At 41.1% G+C, this 24388-nt stretch overlaps 1 protein-coding gene across 6 annotated transcripts in view; it reads right to left on the bottom strand.

Moving 5' to 3' along the window:
- The window catches only part of Osbpl1a (oxysterol binding protein like 1A), a 182704-nt gene that overhangs the window by 56537 nt on the left and 101779 nt on the right, over positions 1-24388 (bottom strand). For all 6 annotated transcript variants that reach the window (XM_003474108.5, XM_013157121.3, XM_063231830.1 and 3 more), the window contains 2 exons: positions 19021-19183; positions 2705-2861 (listed from right to left, as the gene is read on the bottom strand). In XM_003474108.5, the coding sequence (XP_003474156.1) occupies positions 2705-2861; positions 19021-19183 (320 nt within the window). The remainder of the gene's footprint in view (positions 1-2704; positions 2862-19020; positions 19184-24388) is intronic.

The raw sequence follows: 24388 nt of genomic DNA, 5'->3' as shown, positions 1-24388 counted from the left end.
TGTAATTTTTAATCAGATTAAAGAGGTTCCTTCTATTTGTGGTTTGTAGTAAATCTATTTTACTATGAATGATGATTTAATTTTACTAAAATTTATTAGAAGTGGTAACATAGTTTTCTCCTTTAGCTGATTAATGCAACTAGTACAATGAATGACACTTAAAGAATTGTAACATGAGTTTAACCTCTCCAGATTCTAATTTACTATTAGTATCTCTTACATTGTACCCAAAATTCAAATATCTTTACCAAAGAGACAATTTGGGCAAAAGTGCTAACAAGTTAGACTATTAGAGCTCTCAGAATAAATTCAATAAATCAAGTCCAAGTATAGATAATTGTTCGTATGGCACATGGCCAGGACGGCAATAAGCCATGTAAATATAGATGTTACTATGGCATTGTGTGGGCTCATTTTCCACAAAGCAACTTGCTGCATGTTCTGGGGAAACCACAGTCAAAATGAAGGTTGTAAGACTGTAGTAGTTTTCACATTGAATTTCTGTTGCACAAATGGTTTTGTGGCTTAAAAAGAATGGTTGAAAACCCTTGTATTAGTGAAGATGGCACTATAATTGCAAAGGTTTCCCTTTTCCAATTTAAAAATATGTACTCTTCTTTTTAAAAATCCGTGTGGATTTTCACGTCTCTATTTCCTAAATTTTAGTGTATTTACCAGGGGCTAACTGGTGGGATGGTCACGGGTGAGAGGCAAACACAAGACTTTTATGACACCACTAAGTGTTAAGTAAATAAGCTTTCAGTATTAGAGCAACAAAACTCTATGACAAGGGTAAAGACAAATTTCACATGAATTTCAAACAGATTTTATTATTACTTTGGATCTAAGCAATACCTATATCTAACCTAGCAACATATCTCTGCTTTTCTAAAACATCATAATTACTATCAATAGAAACTATTCTTAGTATTAATATGGTAGTATCCACTATAAATACAGATTTCCTATGAAGCTATTTGGGGAAAAGGCAACAGAAATTTGCCATCACTGAATACTTCAACATTTTTCCTATGCTAAAGCTAAAACTCTTAATTATGCATGTCATATATTCTATAGAGGAATTTTATGGGGAAAAAGGCTGCTTTTAAAAAAGACAAAGTTAAGTTTTCCTGCCTAGTAGGCTAGTCACAATTTTCCAAGTGCCCCAATTTTTACATGAATGACTGAGGACTGTAGCATTACATTTTATAGATTTAATAAGTTTCATCATTTTTTTGTAATCAGTTTAACTTTTCTGGTGAGGTCGCTGCCTAATTTCTTTTGTGTTCTTCTTTAGTGGCTTTGTCCTGACTTCATGTTTTTGAACAACTGCAAGTTTCACATCTGTACCATTCTGGGTGTGACTAAAACGGAACACAGAATACCTGCATAGGATATAATTACATCAAACACAAAATAACTACTGCCATTATTATAGCACCCCTACGAAAAGGTCTTCTGGTTCTGAAAAGGGTGTAGAGAAATTCCTTCAACCACAGCGCAAGATGGCTGTTGGTTCTAAACATAGTACTCATGCTGATCATTTAATAATCCAACATTTGTATGCATCTATGAGCTTTCCGAAGATTTACCCGCATTCTCATTGGATGATGTATGTGTTAACTGCTCAACGCAGTATTTTCTTTAGAAAGTGGCAAACTTGCTGGGCTTACTGTTTAGTCTCAGAAGGCAAAGGAACTGACAGGCTGGCACTGCAGGGGGACTGAGGGAAGATACTGCTCGCCACGTCATTTGCAACAGTAAACTCTATTAAAGGTATGACAGATTATTAACAAGTTATGACAACTTTGAGTCCAACACGAGAATACTGTTTATCCAGTAGGTTCCTAAACTCATTGATCTTCTAAAAATAAATACAAACCAAGACATTTTTGTTAGCAAAGGAAAAGCAGAAATAAATCAGCGAAGTGATGTAAGTATTTTTCCCAGAATAACATTTGAGACCAGTTGTGGTCAGAATCATGGTGTTGTACAATCTAAAAATACAAACCAAACAAACGACTATTTTGTAGAAATTCATCATTGACATGCCCTACCCTCTGATGTTAAAAAGTATCTCACTATGTAAATGCCAACATGCACATGTACCCTGCATCTGTAAACTTGTGCTGAAACCGGAGACTGTGGTGTGTGTTACACTGCTTTCACTGAGACAGTCTCTAGCACTCAGCCACCAAGAAAACAGAAACACACTGATGTTATTAGACTGGATGAAAGGCATGTGTTTGGCAAAACCCTGGGTCCCCATAACAGCCTTTGTTTAAATTAACTAATTACGTCACTGGGCTGGCAATATTACCATTCATTCTTAATAAAACCAGAAAGATCAAATGCATAGGAACTAAAACACCACTGGAGGCCGAGTCATAAAAGATGTATGAGGAAAAAGGGAGCAGAGTATCAATTTCAATGGAGAGTTCTCAACAACCTTTCTCAGGTGCCGCGGAAGGATGTGTGTGTTCCCCTGAAGACACGGGTGCTACACCAAACTGGCTGCTCTGTTCCTACGCTAACAGATGGAAGTCCCCGTAAATGGACAAAGGAGCAAGTTCCCCAGTTGCAGCCCTTCTTAGGGACACAGCAACACAAGTACCAAACACAGACAGAAGGCACACAACTCTGTGTGAACCTAAATTTTCCGAGCAGTGAGACAGTGACAACAGCTGTTACAAGGCCAACCTACCGGTGCTTTTTGATGCCATTGGAGAGAGCGTCTCCCCCACCACAATCCTTCCCTTCGGACATTCTGTGTTTCCTACTGCTCCCGTGCTCTTCTTCCTCTTCAAGGGACTGTGCTGTCACTGCTTCCAGTTGACTCAGGGACTTCTCCGACTCGGAATCTGGGATAGAGCAGGTTCATCGTGAGTGAACTGAGCTTCAGCGCGGGCTCCCCTAACAATGGGCATCTCCCCCAGTGCATCAGGCTTTGAAACTTAAGCAGCCCCACTTTGTCCTTCAGCGATTCATCTGTTAAACACCTCCTCAGGGATTTGAGAAAACCTGCACCCAGGAAGGCTCAAATGGATTTATGAAACAGATGTATGCTTACATAAACCTACAATTAAACCAACTTTATATACTGAAAGAGATTTCCAAAGATTACCCACTTCTTTAAGAAATTATATTTAGTGGTTCCCCTACCCCCAAATGTCTATTATTTTCCCTTTCAAAGCATCTTAGGCATAAAGGGAAACAATCAAATTTTAAAAGCATAAGTAGAAAGCTGTAGCAGTTATATTTGTGAGATCTTTAAACCACATCAAATACCATACACACAAAAGTAAATTTTAAAATACATTTAAGAATAATTTTTCCATATATTATTTAAGTCCTTAAGAGTTAAAGCTCAAAGTGTTCATATATTAATTACCAGGAAGACATTCTTAGGATTGAAATGCCATGTTCCCAGCTGGCTAAGTATTTAGATTTGAGCCATCTGCCAGTTGGGGAATTATGACTAATTTTGCACAATCCACAATAGTTTTCAAGCACTTTCACATCATTCTTTGAACATCTTAAGGATGCTTTAGTGACTGTGAAGCAAGACAATAGAGTCATCAACAAATGTAGTACCGGCCTCATGGTTTCTAAGTGTGAGAGCCAGAATCTGAGCCAGGTTCCGACTCCTTGTTTAACACTATATTGCAGCGCAAAACAACAGTCACTGGATCTCCATTAAATGACATCTTCATCTTTACTAAAACTGGAAATTCAAGAAAACCTATACCCTCCCACTGTACCTATCCTAGACTCTGTAAGAGCTGGACCCACGTTCAAGCAACCTTCCTTAAAGACATTCATACACCATCTGCCAAGCATGTACCATGGCTGAACTTTAAGGAAACAAAACAACTTAGGGCTTTCCTGCTGTCACATATTGCTGGTTGAAAAGAACAGCTGGGTCCACAGTGGTGGCCACATGGCCGCAGGATTGACAGAACAGTTCACCCTGAACACATAATGCTGGGCCCTTTAAAGGATGCAGACTACTTGCAGACAGACTTTCAGTGGTGAGAAGGCTTTTCTTATTTCCTACAAATATAAATTTAATGGAATTTCTACAGTCACAGCTTTGTTCCATCACACATCTCAAAATAAAGCAACATACAGTAGCCCCTTTATCAAGGGCTTTGTTTTCCCAATAGTCAACCACAGTCCAAAAACATTAAATAAAAATCTCAGAAAACAACAATCTGTAAGCTTTACTTTGCATGCATTCTGAGTAGTGTGACAAGATCTTGTGCTGTCCACTCCACGTGGCTGGACACATCACTGGGCACACAAGGCAGAGGGGCGTGGTCTGTCTTGTGGACGTGGCAGAGGGGTGTCAAAGGGCAGCCAAGAGTAAACGTGAAAGCATGATAAGGGTGCTCAGGAGATGTGGGTGGCCGTCTGAGCCCAGAGGCAAAATCTGAATCACAGTGACAGGGGTCACATGTATTTTAAAATCTGTTTCACATGAAAAAAAAATGAATTTAAAATCACAACAACTCTGTACCAGTTAGTATTACCTAAAATGCATGCTTAGTTTATAATTTAGATGTCAAAAGAATCAAAAGAGTAAAAAAAAAAATGTAAGAAATATTAGTATGTACAGGATATTATGTTTTCAATTTAAGAGACACAAATCACAAAGTAGGGACTTTACACTTAATGGAGATTTTTTTTAAAACAAAAAGCAGATGTGCTGTAAACACCACAAAGGCACTGAGCTGCTACAAAGCAGGGACACTTTTCCTGAAGCACGATGTCAGTGCAGTGAATGCCTACTCACACCTTTCTCTGTGTTGGCCACTTTAGGAACACAGGGCATGGGGCTGCTGTGCTCACCGCCCGGTGACAACACTGGCTAGCACTGTCCTCTGTGGCAAGCAGAACTGGCCCCTTCCCTGTGACTCCTCTCTTGTCCATCCCTTTCCCACTCCCTGTTCCTCTACCTCTCCCTCTCCCTCCAGCCTACTCCTCTCTGCTCGCTCCTAAAGCCTTTCTCCAATACCCTCCTCCATCCGGACTGGACAGGAAAAGATCATTAGTTGCCAGTGTCCATCTTTAAATTCTAATTTGGACTCATTTACTACAAATGACACCGCTTCCTCAGCCTGTTCCCCTCTTCCGTGTATTACATGCAAAGCAGGCAGGATGCACATGATCCAGCAGATGTAGACTGCCTGGGGCTTTCTAGGTGCACTAACAGAAGTCTGACTGGGTATGCTGGCCACAAGGGAGGCTCAATTTTATAGAGCAGACCCTACTGGCAAAGGGTTTGGCTGCTGACTGAGCTGAGGAGGAGTACGAGGGCCAGGAGGACAAAGCTGCAACACGCAAACTGCCCCAGGAGAGGGACCAGCACGATCCACCACATGGAAGAGTGAGGCACACAGTAAGACAGAGGGTAAGACTAAGTAAGCACAGGCGGAATGACGCTGTCAGTCATGACGCTGACTGTACACAACGAAAATCAGTCAGGCAGTGGGACAAGGGGACATAAAGTAACACTGGGCATGAGGCAGTAAATGATGCCATTAAGGGTCTACATTTACTAGAGGGAAATCAACATAGTACTTTGTCACTTCAAAGGCAATGAAGGAAATATGATCAGTTATATACTTCACAGTAGCATGAGATAAAAAGTAGTTGCTACCAAAGCAGTTATTTCTAGTACTATGAACAGAGAGGTCTGATATATGCAGTGCTTGGAGATATCTGGTTGGAAACAGGGAACCATTCTTAACTGATCACGGCATCTTAGCACTCATCACTTCAATGTGCCTATTTCCAGAGTGGCACTGTTTCACATGGAGATCACAATTCTGAGATTCCTGAATTTAAACATGTTTTAGCTAAGGACCAAAAAGGCCACGGCCACTGTGACAGTTTATGGATGGTCAAAACCTGTTACCCACAGAAATAATTTTCAAGTCTTCTCATAAAATGATTGGCCTCTGCGTCTTTGAGACAATTCAATCTTTTTTTTCTTTTGTACTAGGAATCAAACTCAGGACCAGGTAGCTGAGGTATATCCCTGGTCCAAGATAATTCAGTCTTTTATTTTTTTTTTGTACCAGGGATCAAACTCATGACCACATACTTGCAAGGCAGGCACTTATGCCACTTAGCTAAATCCCCGGCTGATAACTCAGTCTTAAAATTGCAGGTTCTTTGATTTGGTCCATGCATGTAAGTATCCAACCGGTCACGCATTATCTTCTAGCAGTGTCATATTACTTGAGAACATACTATTGCCTCCATGGGCACCATCAAGTATCAGAGATGCATGTGTTTCATGCCTCCCCTGTGCTGGTTACTGTGTGCTCTTACAGTAGTGTAAGCCACAATGCTCATACTTTAAAAATGAAAGTGGAGGGAGCAACACAGATTTACTGTCTTTAATGGTATTGAGTTCAGTTTGGGGCCAAATAAACAGTTCTGGCGCTGGATGGTGTATCGTTTGGATCTTAAATGTTCTCCTAAAACCCACATGCTAAAGTAAGGCTTAGCAAGTAGTAGTAAGCGTGTACTACTGAGAGGTGGGGGTGGGGGTTAAGCAGTGGCACTAGTGGGAGGTCTTCCAATTGCCCAGGGTACTGTATAGCCCTGGCCCCTTCATCTCATTTCCTAGACGGGAAATGAAAGGTTTTGCTCCACTACAAGCTCCTGCCAGGACGTGTGTCCTCACCCTGGGTCTAAAAGCAATTGAGCCAAACCATCACAAACTGAAGCCTCCAAATCATGAGGCTGAGTAAATCTTTCTTCTTCATAAGGTGAATGTTTGTTACAATAAACACAGTCAGCGATCAGTGCTGAGGATTGTGCAATGTGAATGTACTTAATCACGCTGAGCTGTACACTTTAAAATGGATAAAATGAAAGATTTTATGTTAAATATATTTTACTATAGTAAAAACAAAACAACTAAAAACTTCCAAAATGAGCACACAAAAGCCCATTGGTTCAAAGATCTGTCACAGTAGGTATGTGAACTATGCTCTAGTCTTACTGGGTCTCACTCTGATGTCAAATTAAAAAGTTAACCACATTGACATAAAATTGGTTAGTTTTTCCAGATTTTATAAATGCAGCAACAGAAATTTCTCCTCACAATATGAGTTAGATTTCAGAACTAAGTTTCTCATTATTCTTATTTCCCACTGCATTTTTCCCTCATGAACATATTTTTCATAATAAGCAATGTCACTCATAAATTTCAGGACACTTTACGGACCCTTGAAAGATAAAGTAAAGATTTATGACACAGTCCTACATTATTTATTAAACTTTTGATGGGCAATTAGGAAAATCTCTATAGCCCAGGTGATGGGAAATAGAAGACTTGGTATGCACTGATTTGTAGGGTTCATTCTCATTTAGTTCAAAGAGGACTCTGGTGACTTGTGATAATCTCTTTATGGACAAAGAAAGTATCAGACTAACACTTTGAAAAACTATTTTTTAAAGCTAAATGTTCTAGCTTACAGTGAAGCATTGAAGATAGAATCTCTGCCTGATTAACTTTTCAACTAAAATAGCAATACTAATAGAATAGGCAACAAAAATCTAAGGTGGTTTTAACATGACAAGTCTTCCATGACCTAGATTTTTAAAGCTCTGGTCATATTACAAACAGAGAATTATTTTTATCACATTTCAGACTGAACGCGGTCTCCTTTCTCATTAAAGTAACATGGAAGCCAATGACTGTACAAGGGTTATTGCAGCTCCAACTTTATAATTGAGGGAATCCTTTTTATCTTTTCTGAGTTAAGCAGCTTTTCAGATGCTTATTAATTTTTCCTATCATTAAAAAGCTAAAAAAAAAGAGTCCATAATATCAACAGTCCAATAATTTATAGAAGTAATCCAGAAGTTACCCAGATAAGCACTTTTTAAAACAACACGACCTTTGAAAACTGGCCAGAAAAAATAGTGCAAAAGGGCCAGATGTGGAAGAACTGGGGATAATGCCCAGATCGCTCTCCCTCTTGTTGCTTAAGATAACAGGACATGGGTAGGAAACTACAGGCTCACTTTAATACTTTTATTGCTTATAGTTTCCCACGTACCAAGCGATTCTAAAGAGTAACTCAATGTACAGCTTCAAATATCATTTCTACATTTTTATTTAGCCTTAAGGTACAATGATATAAACACAAGAACATCAATAAAATGTGAATCACCATGAAAACAAACAATGCCTATTACATCTCCCATAAATTATAAACTGGAAATCAGGATGAGCCCAGAGGTGGCTGCTGAGAGACTGCTATAATTTACCAAGGAAGTGACAAAAGTGTGAAAGAGAATCTTGGAAACACACAAGAAGCATCAGAGACATCCTCTCCAAATGACATCCAAGATCAAACTTAGCCAAGCGGTAGTGCTGCTTGTGACAGTCTCTCAGATGTATTAGCATGTCCTCAAATAAACCTACACACACAGCTAAAGAACTATTTAAGCAACAGAATGTGAGCTACTGTAATTTTTTTTCTGCAGCATTAGGGATGGACCCCCGCCCCCAAGCTCTTACATTTGCTGCACAAGAGCCCTACTACTGAGCAATATCCCCAGCCCGTGGAAACTTTATATTCATCTATTTTGGACTATGAAATCTAGAGCTTCCAATTTGTCGTGTCAACATCTGTTCCTAAATTAATTTATAGGAAGGTCACATATGTATTCTCTCTATATCTACAATTAAAAACTAGTTACAGATTAACCTGTACTTACAAAACAAAGTATTTTCATATCACTTCAGCTTAGCAAATCTACATCTTCCAAGTACAGTACCGACTACACACAAAGCAACAGGCTAACTGCTGAGCCAGTTTGCCAAGGCAGTATGGCTGGTCTCCTCCAAGTACCCAGTGTCTGTGCTAGCTTTGCGTACACGTGTTATCTTTACACATAATATATGTGTACGTTTCCATGTATATGTGTATATTTAAACAAGTGTTTTTGGGAACAAGGGAAGTAATCACTCTTGGAGTACCAGGAGAATTTCTGAGGAGAATCGACCTGGGAGCCAAAGTGAGAAGGTTGAGGATGGCATCAGAGCAGGAAAAAACACTGGGTACATGGTGGGAACACAAGCAGAAGAGTGGCCAGCTCTCAGGCCTGAGAGAACAAGGATCATGGTTAGGGCGAGATTACACAGCACAGTTTGAGAGGACGTCACCACAGGAACAGACATGGTTCTCAGAGGCTGGGGATTAAGCTGGGGCAGATCAGAGATTCCAGATATTAACTTGGTAGTGATGTGGAGTCAGTGGGTGGTTTGTTTGTGATCTGAGAACTTGATTAAGATCTATTTTAGACTGTATGCAAGGCCCTGATGTACCATTTACCACGACCACTATAATGATTATCAAAAATATGGTGGCTTAAAACAACAGAAATTTAGTGTTTAATAAATCTTGAGACCAAAATCCCAACATCAGTTTTACTTGGCAAAATGAAAGCACTGACAGGCCCATACTCACTCTGGAGGCTCTGAGAGACCCTGCCAGGCCTATCCTACTTCTGGTGGCTGCCAGTGCTCCTGAACCAGTGGCTACATCATTCCACTTCTGTGATGGGATTTGGATCCAATGTAGCGAATCCACAAGGATCGTGTCATCTCAAAATCCTTAAGGCAGTATTCACAAATTCCAGAGATCACTGTAAGTCTGGGAGACCGTTTTTCCAACCTCCCACACCCACAATATGCAATGTGGAAGAGGAATGGGGACAAAGACCAGGAAGATAGGGACCTGTCAGGCTGGTACTGTGGGGGTATGTAGGGTCAAAAGGACAGGGAGGAGGAAGCAGGGCTGGGACAGTGTTGTGTGTACGGAGCAGGAAAGGGAGAACAAGAGTAGACTGGGTATCTAGATGAGGTGAGGGGCACAGGAAAAGGGGGCAAAAAATACCTTCCACTTCTGTAGTTTTTACAGTGTGTAGATAATGTCATCAGCCAGGATGGAGACTAGAGGAGGAGACAGGACAGAGGGACGTGTCCAGTTTCTATCACACAGAGTCTGAGATGCTTTAGGCCATATGGAAATCTTGGCTTAGCAGAGGGGGACAGGAAAGAGCAGGGAAGATGAAATCCAAAGCGTATCACATCATCCACAACCAACTATCCTCAACTGCACTTGAAAACACTCGTCAAAGTTTTATTTATGTAAACACTTGGATCCCTGATATGTCAGTTGCTAGAGATGCACAATGCCTCACTGATAACCATGTGGCTTAAGGGCAGGACCGACGAACATCAAGTACAGATTTTCAAATATGGGCGCTGTCAGGATATGACAGTGCAAAGAGCTGTAAGGGGCAGTTGATCAGGTCAAGAACGTCAACCAGTAGTTGACACTGCCCTGAAAGGAGGTCAGAATTATAGGAATCCATTAAAGTAGCAATAGGAGGCTACACTGTTGTTATTCAAGTTTTTGTCATCTTGCACCTAGGACACTAGGGCCTCAAATCAACTTTCATTCCTAAAATACAACCGTCCTATAAGGACCGTGCCTTCTTTTGAAATTCCCATTCTCAGTATAATGCAAACACATTATAGGGTTTCACAATGTTTAGTAAAATAATGAAACTTTCTTTGTTTTTTTTTTATTGGTACCGGGGATCGAAATCATGACCACCTGCTTGCAAGGCAGGTGCTTATGCCAATGAGCTAAACCCTCAGCCCAATAATGAAACTTTCTAAAACACTAATATGATATTATTCTATATTCCTAAGTATCTGTTGGCTCCCCATTGCTTGCTGCTAAAATCCAAATTCTCCAGCAGAATCTCATGAGCAGACTTATTGCAAGCTGGTCCTTGGCTTCACCTCCAGTCACTATCCTCAATAGCCGGCAGGGTCACTCGCTTCAACCAGAACGCCTTGAGTGACAGCTGTGGAAACGAAGTTTTCTTTACGTTTTCATGGGCTTCATTCCTCTGCAGGGAATACTTTCCCTCTTCCTTCTAGAGAACACTTAGTGACCCTTTATATGCTGCTTATCTGGTGCCCTTTCCCAGTTAGCCACCTCTCCTCTGAAATGTCTTTAAGTGGTACTTATTTGACAAGGGAGGAAGGGGAGAGGAGAAAGTTACTGATCATCTTTTTATACAGCACTATTACTCCAAGGACCAGAAATACATCCAGGAACTAGATGAGAACATACGCCTTTTTTCCTTTATTGAGTAGTTTATATTCTAGTTGTGGGAGACCAGCAAATGCATACTTTGTGAAGTATACTATTTGAGAAGGGAAAGGATAAGAAAAAGTATATAGAAGGAGAGGGTAAAGATCTCTCTGAGCAGAAAAATGAAGGAAGTGGGATAGGGGTAGTGAGCCCTATAGATCTGGGAGAAGAAAATCCCAGGCATGGCAGTGCATGCCTATAATTTCAGCCCTCTGGAGGCTGAGGCAGGAGGATCACAAGTTTGAGATCAGCCTAGGCTACATAGCAAGATCCTGTCTTAAAGAGAAAAAAGAAAGTGTCAGGCAGAGAAAATAATAAAGAGCAAAGGCCTAGGGGAGGGTATGCTTGGCAAGCTGAAGAACTATTACAAAGGTCAGTATGATGGGTGGAGGAGAAAAACAGGTTTCAGGAACAGGGGACCAGGGCACATGGGACTTTGACTTCTCAAGCAGAAAAGCAGAGTCACTGGGGGGTTCTGGGTACAGAATCAGTGTGAAGAGACTGTGCTTGGAAAGGATCCCTGTGACCTCAGTGTGGGAAATAATGGAGAAGCAGAGAGCCCAGTCAGAGAGCTACTGAAATAATTCCAGTGAGAAATGATGGGGCATGAGGCTGCACGACAGGGGTGAATGATGAGACGTGGCCAGATGCTGCTATCTTTTGCAGGTCCATCTGTCAGGAGTTGTTGACGGACTGAATGCAGAGGCTGGGGGTGGGGAAAGACTATGGTAGTCAATCCAAAGAGTCATAGCTCTGGCCTAGGCATGAGCAAAGACAAGTCTTCCATTTGCCAAAATAATGAGAAGTATGGAAGCAGCAGGCTTGTGAGGAGAAACAAGTTCTTGTCCAGGCATTTAAAAGCATTTAAGGTGAAATCGCATTAGGCAGTTAAGTGAATATGTCAAGTAGATATTTAGATATGAGTCTAAAGTTCAGGGGGAAGAGTGAGGTTGGATACACAAAACCGACAGACTTATGGGAACACAGATCAGCATTTAAAAGCATGGGACTAGATAGGGTCATCCAAGGCAGTGCTGCTCAGGTTTTCATGTGCATCTGAATCACCTAGGGTTGGGGAAAATGCAGATTCCTTTTCACTAGGGCTGAGGACGCGTCTTACATTCTGCATCTCTAACAAGTTTTCAGGTGATGCCGCGCTACTGCCCCAGAAGCGACACTCTGGTACAAATGATTAGAAAGTGTAGAAAGGCGAGAGAAGAGCATCAGTGATATACTTGGAGACATAAGAGAAGTCCTGAGAAAGGACCACTCCACAGGGTGACAGAGCCTGTTCCATGATGGTCTTGCTGAGAGAAACTGCAGTGCCATGGCAGGGGACACTATGAGGGTTAAGAAAAATGATAGAAAAGGAAGTGGTGGGGGTCCAGGGCTTTTTAAAAAAGATACACTAAAGGGGACAAAGAAGAACCGGTTACAGGAAAGTAAGAACTGCACAATGTCCTTATGAAAGTGCTAAAAACCTGCAATCCCAGGAGCAAATGGAGGGCTCGGCTTTAGTTAGGGAGAGCACACCAAGCATAGGGGGTGCTCAAGCATGTGTTGTGGTTGTTTTTAGGGGAAAACAATAGATGTTTCTCAGTGACATAAACCACGTCCCTAGATGGAGAAGGGGTTAGAAACAGTGATACCACACGTATGAAATAAGCACATAGAAAGAACTGATCAGAAAGACGTAGCAGGATTCCTTGGCAGCAGCACAGCTACAGCAGTAAGGTAAGAGTCGTGGATTTAAACCAAGACCACAACACGTGTTTGTCCTTGTCTCCAGCCTCACAGTTGTTTGGGGAATGGGATGTAAAGAACAGCTGGAGCTGTGCCAGCTGAGAACAAGGAAGATGGTGACAACACGGCATCCCATTCTGCACCAGCCTACTTGGGAAGGAAGTGAAGACACAGTCGCGGCAGTGGAGACAGAGCAGATGCCCAAGGGGGGCCAAGGAGACATCAGATGGGGTGGAAAAACAGGAGGCGGCGGTCAGTGGCGGGGTGTATGACACTGATCACGGAGGAGACACAGTACGGGGTCTGACCTGACAAATTCATCAGTGAATTTGTCTATTGAAGAGTGGGTAGCGCGGCAGTGTGCTGGAGGATCAGCTACTCTATCATGTGCCATCTAAGGACCCTCAGGCGCTGGCTCTCCTAGGTTGTCCACACCCCAACCTACGTATCTAAAAAATACCTGGCACATTGTGAGCACCCAGGAAAATCGTCTCAGTCATGAAGTGCATGATTCGACAATGAACATTAATGGAAACAGTAATATACCCAGTAAACACACTTTTACAAATGAAGCTGAGCCAGAGAGTCATTTCAAAACTTTACATCCCTCAGTGTGTGCTTGTGACATGCACACAGAATAAACAGTCTGCTGCATCAGTTTTCAGAGCATCAACTTCAGACTAGATTAAGAGTCCCTTGCACTATTTTTGACACTGAACGCTGTTCTGTTACATGTAGTGTTTAGTAATAGTCATTCTCTGACACTGAATTTACTCTACATTTATCAACTAGCCTATTTTGTGCTCATAATTAGTAAGGAAAATGCAAAAGTTAATTCAAGGTTTCTAACCTTAAGAGTCAGTGTTGTGAGGAGATGAGGAGGAAACACACAAAAAGGCAAAACAGGATCAAAAAACACAAAAAGGCAGCATTCAGCTAATTATCAAATAAAAGGGATACGAAAGAAGTGCTGTAAACACACTGCTGTGTAAAACCACCAAACACTAGACAGGTTCAAAGTGCAAAAAAGCACAGATAAAATGTATGTAACTTTTAAAAATGAACTGCCCGGGAGAGGATGTTGGACACGTGAATATAAAGATCGGTGTGCACAGCCTCTTACTGAATGATCGTGATGTATTCTGAGTTCTTGCCAACAACACCGCCAGTCTCCACCAGATCCTCTAACTGCTGCACATAAAAACATCAATGTAGATGTTATGAGTTTTTATCAGCTGTTACTTGTGGTACTTGGATTAAACTTTGACATAGGTCATGACCATTTTCATGCTTACCGTTCTCCACACAAAGCTGAAGTTGAAACACTACTACCTTCCACTTTGAAAATTTTGATTTGAAAAGAGGTACCCTGCATGCTAAAATGCTACAGCAGGGTTCGGTTTCACAATATAACATCTAGTGGTTTTGCCAGTCTACACTATTGGATTTTATGCATTATTCATGCACATTTCAACCAAAATAGCACTAAAAGAAAAACCTACCAAGAAAGCTTTTCTTGAGCAACTGTTCTCAAAATGTTTCTAAAAGAGAGTATGAACACAACACAAAAACCATTTTGAATGATTGTAACATTTAGGGGGCAAGAATTTTCCATGAAGCTGCTATCTCAGATTACTACTGGTACTGAAGAACAGCAGCCATGGAATTATTTAACCAGTAATAAATACTTCCAAAATAATTCCTTAGAAGACTACTAGAGATTCATAAAGTAGTGCATCTTTAGTTTCCTCCCCCTTAACCTATTTTTTCTTCTATTCTTCTCTATGAGAAGGTCTCAAGCTCCAAGTGGATGGCAAGTTCTGTGAGCACAGTTTTATCTTTTGACACCAAATCTCAACCCTTTTCCTCCTTCACCACCTGTCCCCCACATCCAAAGTGGTGAACACAGATACACAAAACCAGCAAGCTGGTCATCTCAGGCTCTTTATTCAATACCAATATATTTTTAAGCACAGACACCTGACATTCATTCAACAAGCCTTCAGAGAGCCAACAAAGACCTCACACAAGGCACTTTGCGAATGTAAACAGATATGCTTCCTCCCATCCGGTTATGGTTTCTCTCTGAAGTGTCCTGTGCTCATACGTGGGCAGATGACTGGATCATGGGGGTGTGTGACCTTCCTCAGTGAATTTGTCCACTGAAGAGTGATAGCTAAATGTGAGGCTGGGAGGTGAAGCCAGGTTGGAAGAGGTGGTCACAGGGGCGTGGCCTGGAAAGGTCAGTCTCCTCCCCTCCTTTGATCTCTGCGGGCAGTCTGCCCTCCCATGAGCTCTTTCTCCTCTGCCATGCCACCCTCCCTTCCCAGCCTTGGAGCCGGTGAACTAATGGTTCTACCAACTGTGAGCCAAAGTAACATTTCCTCCTTTCAGTTGTGAGGGTCAGGTATTTTATCCCAGCAATGAGAAAGCAAGACAGACACATTCCAAAGAGACAGGTATACTCCAATGAAAGGCTATCAAAGAGGTTTAACTAAAGGAGTAAAGAAAGAAAGGCACTAAATTTTGCCTGGAGTCAGGAAAAATTAGCCAAGACAGGAGATATCAAAAGGTATTTGAGTGTTTTGGTAGAAGAGGGAAGCGCAGTTAAAAAAAAATAATAATAATCTGATAAAGCAGAAATACGTAAAATCATTTTATTTTTCCATAAAGTATTTTTTCATAATTTTATTAGCTGGAAGAATGAAGTTTTTCCACATAACTAGTTAATATTTAGCTTCTCAATGATTTTTGCTTCAGTATGCATGAGAGTTTTGTCCTTTTCCAGAAATTGTTTGCTTGTATTTGAAATTTTACTTGATTATAAGCATTTTACACCTTCTCCCATGAAGAGGTGATGCTTTATTACATTTATCTTCTTTTAAATGACTTTAAATAATGAAATTCAATCAAATTACAAGAAAGAAATCTGCCTGATCTATGGAATTTTATGAAATCTTTAGGTACTGAGTATACAGGAAAACTACTTTTCTCAAGAGACCCACAGGGCTGGAAATGTTACACTGCCCTGTTGGCTCTCAGCAGGGTTTGCCTTATCCACCAGATCAGCACATTTCCACTGATCCTGCCTACCCCAAACAGCTGAGAAGGACACAAGAAACAGGAACAGGAAATCACAGAGACTTCTAAGCTAAGCAAATAAAACTTTTCCTTTTACTTTAAAGTGACATAAACTAATAATTTAAAAGAGTAAACATTTAGTGGAAGGACCTTTTAAATATTCTAAGAAAGGTGTATTTAAAATGGCTTCACACCTTTTCAGTATCAGGATAGGACTGACTATTGGGATTCAGGAATGAGACACAGGTCAGCAGAGGCTCATTTCACAGCATATTTGGCTGCCTGATGGGGTACACAGCTGAGGGAGGGAGGGAGGAGGACGAGTGTGGCCAGAAAGCAGCAAGTGCAGGGCAAAGCAACAAAATGGGGAAGAGACAAGCCGCTTCTGAACCAAGCCGTGAGCCCTGGAGGTGGCCTGCCATGGTAGTCAGGATTTTATTCCAGGAGCAACAACAAGCTGGGGAAGTGAGGCTGTAACATGGAGAGCAGAGCACAGGGGACGAGCACACAGAGGGAGCGTCCACACGGCCAGGCTGGAAGCAGAGAGATGAGTAGAGGCCAGCAGAGTGGCCAGGGCACAGGATAATGAGTCTACACCTATCACTGTCCTCTGTACTAGGCGAGGTTTTAAGTACAATACAAATAGTATTAATTTATGCCTCAAATAATCCTCTGACCTATTTGCTGAAGAAGAAATAATGCACAGAAAAGGAAAACCACCTTCTCAAGGGCATAAGGACTGGCATAACTATCAACAGCCTTCAGCCTCAGCACCTATAATTTTAACCATTATCCTACATTAGAAAAAATTAAGCCAAAATATAATCTGGGGAGGGCTGGACAGGACGTGGTTGGTGTCTCATGAACGTGGAATTTGAATGTCATGCTTCTGTCTTTAAAAGATGAAAGAGGAGCCTTTTAGATAAATGAGGCCAACTCCATGAGGAACAAGATCTGGAAAGATCCAGAAATCCTTCCCTTACTCCAAGATGACAGCTGAGTGAGCACACAGCATCAGGCTTAGCGATGTCGGAATAAAGACTTCACAAGATGCCATGTGCTTTCTCTGGACCCTGTGAATGCTTCTCCTTATACACGGCAAGGGAGACTTTGCAGAGTTGATTAAATTAAGAATCTTGAGATGGGGAGATTATCCTGGATTATTTGCTGAGCCCCATGTAGTCACAGGGTCCTTTTAAAAAGGGAGGGAATAGGGTCAGACTCAGAGACTTGTGGAGAACACACCTCTGCTTTGAATTTGGAGTTAGAAAAGGCAGAAATGGACTTTCTCCTAGATCCTTGAGAAGGAGCACAACCCTTGACTTTAGGACCTCTGATGCCTAAAAATGTAGAAGAATAAATCTTTTTTTTTTCTTTTTTTTTTTCTTTTTTTTTTTTTTGTGGTACTGGGGATTGAACTCAGGGCCTTGTGCGTACTACACAAGTGCTCTACCAATGAGCTACATCCCCACTCCAATTCCTCACTGTTTAATTTCAATTTTAAATTAGTATTTGAAGTGTTTAAAGCTTGTATGTCATTGAGAACAAAAATGAAAGCAACTCATCACACGTCTCCTTGTGCCTTCAGACAGCTATTAGAACAAATGTAGAAAGACTGGTTTTAAATAAGGGGGACACTTCTCTAGAGAGAAGGGAGGGAGGAGAGGAACAGAGGCTGAGGTGTAGACTGTGGCGGGAAGAGACTGCCATTCTGCACTGGCGGCTGTTAGGACCTCAGTGAATTCTGTGGCGAGGTCAACAGCAGGTCAGGACTTGAACCAAGGGCATCTGACTCTAAAGCTGTTTGTACATTGTTCCAAATTATTCCAAATAATTGTAACAGGAAGTAGTAGGAGTGGCCAGAGAAGGGCTACTATGTTTAGACCACTGTAACACAACTTGGGTGGGCCTTTCAAGGCTGGGCTCCTACCCCTGCATTTCCTGGAGCTGTGACCTTTAACCAGTCCGTTAATGAGAACCTCTGACGAAGAGTTCAGGATTAATCAAAATAAGAGTGCAGGGAGGATTTCACCTTATCTACTTTCATGAAAATTCTAAGCCCTTCCCAGTATGAGTCACTCTTCTCTCATATCCCGTAACTGACAATATCATCAGCATCATCAATTCTCTCACTAATTATTTCCAAATCTGGCTATTAAAACTGTTTTCTTATTTTAATGATTAACATATTCTGATTTGATTATTTATCCTATGTGACGACTTCTCTGCAGGTCTACATCAAAGCGACATCTTCTTCCTTGTCCTATGTTACCACGCCATCTGTAACCTCATTGACCTAATCTGTAGTTCTTATTTCTATTCTCAACATGCTGCCACTTTTTTATTTCTTAGCATGAATTTGATTCTTCACTTCATATACATGTTTCCTGTCTTGATGGTTCAGTTTTGTGAAATCCAGTAATAATGTATGTTCACCTCTTATATAAGCATTTATATTTTCGCCCATAAATAATTTTTCTCAATCTCACTAATCTCCAACCACTTCCCTGTTACTGTCCCTTCCCCCACCCACATCTGTCTCAAAACTTCTAAATTTAATCCTTAAAAGTTTAAAACTCCCCCATAGTAGCACTTTCTTGCCAAGCTGTCCTCAACTCTCCACCCACAGCTCCCATTTTTCAGTGCTGAGTACCACCAGGCAGTCTTCTAAGCACTATTTAAGCATATGAACACACTGAACCCTCAGAAACTCCTGAACAGATACTACAACTGCCCTGCTCGGAACAGTGGGGTCTCTGAGCCACCCCCAGTCACACAGCTGGTGAATGTCAGAGATTCTGGGTTTAGCAATGAATTTCATCCCAGACTCCCGCCTTAGTAAGGTGACACCAAAAAACAGGCAACTGCAGGATCAAAACTGTTTATGCTTTTCTGCTTACTCCAGCAGCCTGCAGGTGACATCCACTCTAAGAAGTCACTTAGGTGGGGACTCTAAGTCCTCAGCAACCAGTGCAGATGGAAGGAGTCCACTTACCTGACAGCGCATCATAGAACTCGTCCTCACTGAGGATGTCGGGAGGCGGGGACCCTTCGACCAGAGACTGCTCTAATTCATGATGCTCCGTGGCAAGAGCCTCCAGTGCTTCTGACAAGATTTTGTTTTTCTCTTGCTCCTGTTCCAATTTTAAATTCCTCACCTAGAAGAAAACAGATGTTCAAAAAAGGCTTCAGAGTGATAGAAGACAGACATAAGCAAAAACGATTCGATTCAGTTCTACTGCAACATCCAAAATGAAAATAGTCATGTTATATACACACAGATGAATGAGCAAAATTACTCAGCTAATTTTGTACTTCCCATGAGGACTTTTCTCACCGTAGCTTAGCTAATGAAAATAGATTATGGACTACTGAACAGTTTCAGCTCAAACGATCAGATCAGTCCATTCAGAAACCATACCAGTTTCTTTTAAAATAAATATTTCTCACAACATTAATTGGGAAATTAAGAAGTTGGTTTCAGCAAGATTTAACCAAATCAAGAATTAAAAGCCATCCTAAATGACAAAATGCATACCACATCAACGTGTAAGTGCACTTCTAAAATGATCAGCATATCAAAGAAGGGAAACAAGCAGACAGTAATAACTGTAAACACTTTTATTTCCATTTTAAACCCTGTATTTTGATTTCAATTCTATATTTCACCTTCAATTTAGTACACTAAAAAAGAACTACAGAAAAGACAAAGCCTGGTTTGATTTTTCACCCTTTCAAATCATTCCTTGCATGTGACTCAAGTGTCAATATTTTGCAGTTGATGAATATCTTTAAAATTCAACTAATCTGATAATCTTCATAAGATAACCTATTCTTGATTTGGTAGGGACAGTTCACCTACTTTTCTATCAGAACCCCGTAAATCACTACCAGGCCTTAATCCTTCTTAACAGCCAACACGGCACCAGATACACAAGGCAGGAAAGCAGAAATCCACATTAGCAACTGTATATTCTCAGTGGTCTCCTCTCCCTTAGTTTCCTGCCTCTAAGAGATTATCATAGACAGCTAAGTAGGTAAAAATATTATAGGCAGCAAGAGAAGGCTAGGCCTTCAAAGAAGTAAATCCAGATGATGAAAACACAATACAACTGTGGCTAGAGGCACATTTCTTGAAGGCCAAGGCCTCAAATGACTACACCCAGCTATCTCCCCAAAGGATGATGGACATTCTAAATAGCCATCAGTCATCTGGGTAGGGGATCAACCTCATGCCCGGTCCCTTCCAAGAAAGGTCCTTGTTCTTCCCTGTTCACTTGCCCAGTGGTTCACTTCCCCATTGGATCAGCATTACCTAAGCGAGTATACTTGTAGTCACTGGTTGATCAGAGTTTCGTCCTACCTTGTATCTTTTAATGGCTTGCTCTATAATGCCTCCCCTGCAAGTGGAGTCTGCGGCAACCCACTTTCCACGTCTCCTCCTGTCTCCCTCTCAGGCAAGAGCTCTTTCCCTCAATAAGTATTTCTCACTTAACGTCTATTGCTCTTCAGAAGTCATTCTTCCATATGGGAAACATGAACATATATATCAGACTTCTAGGAGGTGAAAAGTTACACTGTTTCCTTCGTATCATTGGAGGGCCTATATTATTCCTTAGTCATAGTCAGGTTGGGTGTGGTGGTGCATGCCAGTAATTCCAGCACCTGGGAGGCAGAGACAAAAGGATCCATGAGACTTTGAGGCCAGCCTGGGCCACACAGTGAGCTCAAAGCCAGCTTGGATTACATAGCGAGACCTTGTCTCAAAAAACAAACAAAACAATCGTAAAAAAAAAAAAAAAGACATTTCTATTATTTAACTTAGTAGCATTCAACACAGTGATCTCTGAACTTATTTTTCAATGTAGTCATAGAATCTACTTTTAAAACAATCTCACAATACAAAATGGATGTTTCAGAAGGCAAAACCACATTGATGATGTTGGCCCAGCTCTCTGATGGAAGACTCTTTCCTCCCAACAGATTTTTGAGGTCCGAACCCGGAGACCACTCCAATAGTTTGAAAATCACGGGACAGGGCTCCACCACCTCCTCCAACTCAAACCTTCCATCTCTGGTACTGGGACCAGTGGACTCACTCACAAGGGCCCTCCTGCTTCTAGCCCCTTTTCCATTCTCCTTCCCATACTGCCTAAGAATAAGGCATTTCTTCCTCTGCTCTGACCCAGGGCACTCTGCAGGCCTGAGGACCTGACAGCTGCATATTAAAACAGTCCAAGAGGCCTATATATAAAGTATAGTTTTACTGAAATGCTCAGCTCACAGCATAAACAGGGTTAAATCTTTAGCAAGCTGGGAATAGTCCAGTCCTCAGGCACTTCAGTGTTTATCATTAAAGCAGCAAGATTATAATTATTAGAGCTGTGAAAATGAAATAAAAATAGCAGTAAATGGTAAGTAATAATGCAGAAAAGACATGCAAAGCTGAAAAATCAAGTATTTAGGAAATTAAAATGTACTTGCAAATATTTCTATAATTCAAGTGGTATCTCCAGAGGCATACCATGGCTGGAGATAACTTTAAAAAATAAAAATACAACGCCATTTTTCCTCTATCTGATGGGTTAAACAACTCCTTAATCTATAAATAAAGATGACAGAATTGAGCAGTGTCCAAAATGAAACTGTCTTTGAATGGAAAAGCTCAGCACTGTTGTATTTGTAGATACCAAAAACAGCCCTGCGAGAAGATCCAAATTCTTCCATCAATGCCTTCCCTCTCTCCCATTCCCCCTCCCTTCTTTTGCTTCGATTTTTTAGGTTTTCAAATATCAAAATGTAACATGCTTTTGACACTGTATCTGTAAGAATTAACTGAATCATCCCCTCTAATTCATAAGTACATAATTTTAATACCTCGATTTATCTAGCAGATTTTAGACAACTGAAAAGTGAAGGAACAAGACCCCAAAATATCCAGTCCCTTCAACAAAACCTCACTCAAAGTATCCTTTATCCATCTAAAATAGGCATCATTTTACCTCTGCCACAGCTCACCTGCTCTTTCTTGTTCTTAAGACAGCATTAACACGGTAGGAGGCAGAGGCTCCAACCTCCTTCCATCTCTGACCTTGTTTCCATCTTTCCATTGGTCGGAGGATACTTTTATCAGTATCAAGCCTAACAGGATTCACAGCACAGAGGAACCCTTGCTATAAAAATACCTACAAAGGGCAGTCGGTCCCATCAGGTCAGTGACACATCTATGAGAAAGTAACTGGCAGCACAGAAACTGCACTAGCAATAAGCACTCTCCTTGCAGCAGTCACTTTCACTGGGGTTAACACTGCAGTCAAGGAGAGATCATAAGGACAATGTGCTTCCGAATCCTCTACAGTCCCCATATTGCAGAAATACCCGGGGAACTCTTCCATCTAAAATTAGTACAGAACTTCTAATAAAGATATTGTAGAGTGCAACTTCATAAAATATTCATCTTACTTTTAAATTGTTTCCAAATTTTCCTTTGCCAACTTAGATACATGACACAGAAACAGTATCCTTCTGTGAAATATCTTTGTACAATTCCAGGTGTGTGGCTGTTTTGTTTGTATTATGTATTGACCCATGCATATTGATTACTAGGTTTTAAATTCACAAACTATAATAGATCTCCTACTTATTAAGGAAATAAAGAATCTCACAGAACTAGCCAACCCCAGTCTGTGTTCTAATTGCATTAGTCCTGGACAGAGGGGTTCACAACCACCACCAATATATAAACAAGTGAACGTCAATGTTAAACTTATTAGGCAAAAATGAAGTGAACCACAATGGAGTTAAAGTATACATGCCACTTTGTGTCTGTAGCCCTTTTAAAACAAATTTAAGCCTTTCCAATTGACTCTCCTCGAACTACTTCAATATGGCAGTTTCATTTTATTCCATTTCATGATAAGAGAAATTCACAGAGAATACTTGCAAAGTGAACAGATGCCAGCGAAGGAATCGAGTTTTAAAAACAGTCTTTCTGTAAGCCTGCTGATCCACATTTTAACTACTCTCTCATCCTAGACAGTGCCTTGTCATTTACCTCTGTTTCACGAGGGTTAAGTAAGCCAGAGATGATAATCTTACATTTGGCAAAGGCACACCAGTAAGTAGGGCATTGGTGCTTACACACAGCACAGGGTGTGTAATTATCTCATTATACAATAGGGAAAACTGGTCCTGATTATCAACCTGGTGTAGCTCTTTCAACTGGGCACGCTTCAGTCAGTTCAACACCACCCGCCTTTCATTTCTTGTTATGACACGTGAAGCTACAGCAACAAAGATTTAAACAGAAATACTAGATCTTGAGTTTTTAAAAGTATAGCTTTAAATGAAGGAGTAACACTGACATCTTTTTCCTCAGTTGTATTACCAGCAATACTCTTGCTTCAGATGGTTTTCTGGACATACTGCGACTCCCTGACACTGTTGTCAGCTGGGAAGGAGGACGGGCCTCACAAAGTGCAGCTGGTAAGAGCTCCTCTACCCTCAAATCTGACTACTGCATTGTTTAGGTGACGGGGAAAGCTACAGTTTCAAGGTGTCCCCCATATTTCAGGGATTTGAGACCTGATCCCCAAGTCAAGTTAATGGCTTTAGCAGGTGGGGTGATTTGCAGGGGAGGTGATGAGGGTCAGATAAGGCATAAGAATGGGGCCCCCATCGTGGCATCAGCAGGCTTATAAAAGAGGACGAGACTCCAGGTATCAAGTTGGCTCTGCTTTGCCACGTGATGCCTTCCACCATGCTAAGGCCCAGTGATCGTACCATGATCCTCCCCAGATGCCCAGCAGATGCCAGGACTGTGTGCTTACTTTCCAGCCTGCCAAACCATGAGAACAAATCTGTATTCTTTATAAACTACTTAGTCTCTGGCACTCAGTTACAGCATCAGAAAATAAGAATCAGACAAGGATGGAGTGTCTGTGTGCATCACAAATGGCCAGCTAGCCAGGCTGAATCACTCTCTTACCTCTAGGGCCCAGTGGTATTATGTTTTGATTTCACAGCTAAGGTGCCGTTAAGAATGAAAAATAGTCTTGTGATAGTATAATAGATATTACTTTGGTTTTATAGATTTGCAAAGCCCCTCTGTACACATTAAATGTAGAGTTTTCATTGACTCTAACATCCTTCCTCTACGCTACCTATCACTGCTTTTTGAAATGTAATGAATTTCCTTATGCTTTAGATCAGGAGAAAAACCTGGGAGAGGTCATGAGTACAACAACAACAAAAAATCCCTTAAGAGGTTACTGTAACAATGGCAATAAGGTACTAGCAAAAGAAGTGAGGAAAACTGGTCAGATTTTAGATAAATTTTGAAGGAAGTCCTAAATGACTTGCTA

Source organism: Cavia porcellus, unplaced genomic scaffold, assembly GCF_034190915.1.
Source record: "Cavia porcellus strain 051 isolate PalLab524CR breed Dunkin Hartley unplaced genomic scaffold, mCavPor4.1 scaffold_20, whole genome shotgun sequence".
NCBI classification, from domain to species: Eukaryota; Metazoa; Chordata; class Mammalia; order Rodentia; family Caviidae; genus Cavia; species Cavia porcellus.
The sequence above is the reverse complement of the archived record's forward strand: the minus strand, read 5'-3'. Positions and strand labels throughout refer to the sequence as shown.